General features: G+C 38.3%; 1 protein-coding gene across 2 annotated transcripts in view; it reads left to right on the plus strand.

Moving 5' to 3' along the window:
- The window catches only part of daglb (diacylglycerol lipase, beta), a 20,611-nt gene that overhangs the window by 8,331 nt on the left and 6,293 nt on the right, over positions 1 to 5,987 (plus strand). For both annotated transcript variants that reach the window (XM_014028487.1, XM_014028494.1), the window contains exons 9-12: positions 2,317 to 2,394; positions 2,468 to 2,548; positions 4,679 to 4,806; positions 5,151 to 5,219. In XM_014028487.1, the coding sequence (XP_013883941.1) occupies positions 2,317 to 2,394; positions 2,468 to 2,548; positions 4,679 to 4,806; positions 5,151 to 5,219 (356 nt within the window). The remainder of the gene's footprint in view (positions 1 to 2,316; positions 2,395 to 2,467; positions 2,549 to 4,678; positions 4,807 to 5,150; positions 5,220 to 5,987) is intronic.

Genomic DNA, 5,987 nt, shown 5'->3' on the forward strand with positions numbered 1-5,987 from the left:
GGGCGGATCCGCCCCTGAGTCCATTGCTATCTGGGACCGCACATTTTCACGTCAAGTTTGGATTTTATAAATCACAACCTTGGCGTAAAAAGTGGCGTACGCAAGTTTCTGGGCTCAAATTGTGCGTACGCCAGTTTTATAAATCCGACCCCTGGTCCTGAAGTACCCCTATCCAGCATGTTTTACTTGTTTCCCTGCTCTTCAGCAGGTCTTCAGAAGATTGTTAATCACTCATTCATCCAAACCAGGTGTTTCAAATCAGGGAAACATCTAAAAMTCACACYTTAAATGTTGACCAACACCTCAAGAGCTTCTCTGAGCTTGATGAGACATTTTCAAAATATGTTGACTTAGTTTTACGTTTTTTAGCATTGCTTCTCAAAGCCATTGGTTCTTTGCCATTTATTTGTAAATAATAAATCAGATAACGTGTGTTAAAGCAGTGATTCTCAACCCTGTTCCTCAAGGACTGCTTTCCTGCATGTTTAGATGTTTCCCTGRTTTGACACACCTGGTTTGAATGAGTGAGTGATTAACAATCCTCTGAAGACCTGCTGAAKAGCAGGGAAACAAGTAAAACATGCTGGATAGGGGTACTTCAGGACCAGGATTGGGAACCACTGATTTAATTCATTACTAAACAAATCCACTCAGGTTTTATAGACCTGCAACACATTTACAAAAAGATTATTGCTGTATTTAGCAGTTTCTTATAATGTTTGGATACAAAATAAATACTTCAGCCAATGGAAATTGGGTTTCATGGAAATCCATCCATCCATCCATCCATCCATCCATCCATCCATCCATCCATCCATCCATCCCTTTACCTGCTGTTCTTTTCTGAATCACAGGGAAGATGATGCCCTAATTCAGCTGTCACTGTGAGGGGCAGGGTACAACCTGGACAGGTCACATAGAGACAAACAATCATTTGCGCTCTCAGGCACCTAGAAACAATTTAGAGTTACCAACTAAGCTAAAATGCATGTTTTTTTTTGTCCGTGGGAGGAAACTGGAGAAAACCCACCAGTGCATGGAGAGAAAAAAAATGCAAATTCCACCCAGAAAGGCCTCAAGCTGGGAGGCAAACTTCTCAGAAAGAGACGGCAGCTGTAACCCCTTCACCAATGTGCCGCCATGTCTGTGGAAGTGTTACCAGGATCTTTAACTTTGTTGACACAGAAGTTCCTTGAATGGCATCAGTTTAAAGAAATAGTTCATCAGTTTAAAGAAATAGTTCATCAGTTTAAAGAAATAGTTCATCAGTTTAAAGAAATAGTTTGTTTGATAGGATTGATGAGCTGATGGCTAGTTTGACTGCAGCTGAGGCGACTGTCTTCTAAACAGCAGCAATTTCATATTTCTGCCAAAAAACATGAAATGTGAAAGTGATGCTTGTGTAAAAGTATAAATCTATTCAATTAAACTGCTCAGGGGGGGTCACAGGTACTCAAAACCAACAGCAGAGGGGCCAGACATGGACCGATAATGGTAGGGAAAACACTGCATCATATTTTATCTTTTTAAATTGGTTTATTTTGTTGCACTGAACCATAAATAAAATAAATAAATAAATAAATATTTACTGGTAGACAGTCACCGGCAGTCCGGATGTGGCCTGCGGACCACCAGTTGAGTAGCCCTGGTATAAATGGACGGCTGTGAAATATTAGACTGGAGTTGTATTATTGTGGCAGAGATTCACTTTAGCAGTGAGTTCTCACAACAGACACTTGCATTGTTGATCACAGCGGGTTAATGACACGGTCAATAATTAAATCTTAATATTGTTTTCATCACACCGTTAGTTTAGCAGACTTGCTGTTCATTCCTGACAGAAATGCTTCCAGGCTGCAGCACACCATCAGAAACTGATAACGGTGGGGGGATTTATAAAATGGTGTTTGTGTGACTAAGTTTTTATTTTCGCTACCTTTTGTAAAAACTGCTGTACATTTATAGCTCTTAGTTCTTTTTTTGTTTCCTCACAACGCTCAGAATCACTTCCTTGTTTTTCTGGATGACTGATGGCGGTTCTTGTGAAAGAACAGATAAATGTAGCTGCAGATGTCCTCGACTGACGTCATGTGACTTCATGAGAAAAGTTCAAATCAAAGAGGAAACAGTACTGTGTGAGATGTCAGGTTTAAAAGATGCTGATCTTTTAAACTTTCTGCCCGAGAGAAACGTGTCTGATTCTACGCTTAAAAAGCTGTTTTAGTTCACGTCAGTAAACCTTTCGCCTGCCACAGTTTGACGTGAGGGTGACGACTTTTACATTTCGTTCTGTCTGACTCCATGCGTCTCCCGCAGGACGTCCTGACGGATCTGTCTGCTGAGTGTGAAAACCTGCCCATCGAGGACGTTACCGGAGCCTGCTACGCTCACAAGGTGAGACTCGCCCGCTGCGTGTCCGCCACACGTGAGCGTGCGTGTTTACTAACAATGAGCGTGTCTCCTGCAGGGCATATGTCAGGCGGCGGGCTACATCTACAAGAAGCTGATTAATGACGGCATCCTGAACCAGGCCTTCTCTGACGCCCCGGTAAGAAATGTAGTCTCATTAGAATCAGACKTTTTTTAGACGTTGAATTTGTAACACTGGATTTTTATCATTTGTAAATGTGTATGTGACCTTTTTTTTAAACTGTAAATTTGTCAGCAAAAATTCCACCTGCAAATGTGTTGCCATGTCAGTCACACATTTCACCCAGGTAAAAAAAAAAAACAAAGAAAAGTTGGCTGTCACTTAGCACCTGGTGTTTTGTAATAATTTCTGCTTAACAGAAAAAACCTCCTCACTAGTTTAGTGTTGATTGCTTTGGCTTGAGTCACCATAGGGCTGGGTGGTATAACCTCATATTCGTATCACGGTATAAATTGAATCCCTTCATGGTAACGGTATATATTGTGGTATAAATAAAAAGTAAAGATAATGTAATTTTTTAGAGCATTTTGTTTTTGCAGAAAACTGTAATCTTAATCAAACCCACAGGGTTCAACAAGATTTTTTTTTTCTTTACCCTCTCCTGCCTGACATGAAAAGTTACCTGCCCAAAACAAAAATGTTCAAAATTTGATAAAACATAAGAAAAACGTGTACTGTATTTGTACTACAAAATTATTAACATGGTTATACAGAGGTACATAATATAATGACATCTGATTTAACAGATGCAAACATTGCAGACTGAGTCACTAACAGTCAGTTAATTGTTTTATCAAAAACATCTTCAAAAACCTTTTTAGACCATTCCAGTGYTTCTCTAGAGGACTGGCCTTGGGGGCGGGGCTTATGAAAACAGAATGATCAACAGCAGCAGCTTTGTTTTAAACACAATTTATATTACAATTATTTTTATTACAATTTACAGAACATGAAAAAGTCCGAAATTTGCATTAATTGAATCTGATATAGTGAATCTCATTTCTAAAGATACATTTAAGATATCTTGAACTGGAGTCTCCATACAACTTAATGATAAATCTGATGTTATTCATACTAGTCAGAATATAATTAAAGATATCTTAAATAGGTATTTTGAATTGTCAAAATATATTGAGATGTCTATTTATGTGTTTGTTTCTTTCATTTATAAAAACAAAATATATGTAAACCATTAAAAAAAGTAAATTCTACGCTGAGTTAAAAAGGTGCAGAGTGAAGAAAAACTATCATATGTGCCCCTTACTCTCAAAAATCAACTTCAACAAACAAAGAAACGAGCTCAAGCTGGAAAGATCTCCAACTTTAAAACATAAGTAAATAAAACAAAACATAAATAATGAAAGAAAACATTGTATTATTTTATCCTAAATAACTAAAATGTCTAATCTAGTCATAAAACAATTTCAGATAACTGGAATGTAAAAGTGGTGAAGCCAAATAAATGCAACATCGGCCTGCCATACTGTGAGCCTGTTGAACTGCTGCTCTGCGCTCTCAGAGCACAMGCCGACATTAATTAGCAAGATGGATTTATGACTGAACGAACGTGCACATCTTTTTATCATCTCTGTGGGTAACAATACATAAAAAACAAGTTTTTTTCCCTGACTACTTGGCTGTAAAAAAATATGGTAGTTAAAGCTTTGCTCTGCGCGACGTGCAGCGGGAGGGAGGGAGGAAATGATCCCATGACACGACGTAACTTTTCTGCAGCGGGAAGGGGAAATTTTGAGGATTTATTCTCTATATGTGTTTTAAAATGCTAGAATTTCTTCATTATATTTCAAACTGCTGCTCAGTTGTCTCTGCACTCGCAGCCATGCTGACACAGGTGCGATGATGTAATGACAATATGACGGTAGAGGGTAAATTTCTACCGTAGGCCAACTTCATASCATTTCTGCCGCGCAGCCCAAAGTCACCAGGTCAACATTTTTGCAGGTGAAATCCTGGAGTTGCAGCAGTAGCTGCAGCAGGGATGATTGTGTTTAGTTTAAGCCAGTGGTCCACAATCACCATTATCCTGCAAATTTTAGATGTTTCTCCGCTTTGGCTCACCTGGTTTGGATGAATGGTGGATTAACAAGCTTGTGTGGAACTTAAAGACCTGCTGAGGTGCAGGAAAACAACTAAAACATGCAGGATGGTGGTCCTCTAGGACCAGGGTTGAGGTCTGCTTGGGGGGGCAGTAGACTGGGTCTGACTTGTGCCTCCTTGTGTTTATAGGATTATAAGCTGGTCATCRCTGGTCACAGTCTGGGTGCGGGCACAGCTGCACTGCTGGCCATCCTGCTGCGCAGCTCCTTCCCCACCCTGCAGTGCTACTGCTTCTCTCCACCAGGGGGCCTCCTGAGGTGAGGCAGGGTGGTCTGAGCTGCTCTGGATTTTTTTTAAGCATAAACTTACTTTGCATGAGTGAATTATGTTTTGTTTTGTGTTTATTATTGAAATGTTTATGAGGTTATTTTTATATTTGGGAGAAACTTACCGGGTGATTTTTTTTTTTGTGCTTGTTATGAGTTTCTGGTTCTTATAAATCACTTTTATTTTTTTTCTCTATCTACCCTCATATTCTTTCATTTCCTTTACCTACTTTCAAGGAAAGGCCTGACACTTGAATTCTGTTTTACAAAAAACATTTATTAAGTTTGAGTCATTTCGTTACACGCTTTTTTCTATTTATTTTTTTTATATACAGTAAAGCTTTAGCGGATTACTCAAAGGACTTTATACTGTCTGTGGTGCTGGGAAAGGATCTGGTTCCCAGGTAAGACAAACTCAAATATCTCTGAGTATTCATGGGGATTATAAAAATTATATTAGCCATTTTGAACCTTGACGTTCAGTGGAAAACAAATAATATCTTACCTGTTGTAGATACCTTTTTTTTTTCCAGTGTCAGTTTGGGAAAATATAGTTCAAGTTGGTCAGGACTGATGAGCTATCAGATAGTACAGATGGGAATCACACAACTATATATTTTTTCTAGTCTTGCTCGGCCATCTTGTCCACGTGTCTGTTATGTAATCATCAGGAGCAGTAGCACTTCCTGTTCAACTTGGGGTCAAATATGTCAGGAATTTCATAAAATTTCTGTCAAAAAGGCCATAACCATAAAATGAGCAGATGACACTACACTTTTTCACTGTCTGTCATAATCTGTTTATACCTGTCAGCTTTAAAAAAAATATATAATAATCAATCTTTCAGTAGCATTTATACTCATTCATTTTAATTAAATTCAGTCCGAATAAGCTGAACAGATAATCTACATCAACCAGATGAATACAAGTAATGTTTTCTCTTTACAGTAGTAATAAAAAACACTGACTGTGGTCCCAGTAATTGCATTTAAACAATGAAATTAAACAATTATGAATAAATCACCTCTTTTCACTCCCTCTTTTATCAACACCATTGTTGTTATTGGGTCTTTTAAAGGCACAGTGTGTAGGATTTTGTCAATTCTTTTAGCTGAAATTGAGATAATCACTAATGACAATAATAAAAAACATGTCTAATCATTGCAGACAAA

Source organism: Austrofundulus limnaeus, unplaced genomic scaffold (genome assembly GCF_001266775.1).
Source record: "Austrofundulus limnaeus strain Quisiro unplaced genomic scaffold, Austrofundulus_limnaeus-1.0 Scaffold5, whole genome shotgun sequence".
In the NCBI taxonomy this organism is placed as follows: Eukaryota; Metazoa; Chordata; class Actinopteri; order Cyprinodontiformes; family Rivulidae; genus Austrofundulus; species Austrofundulus limnaeus.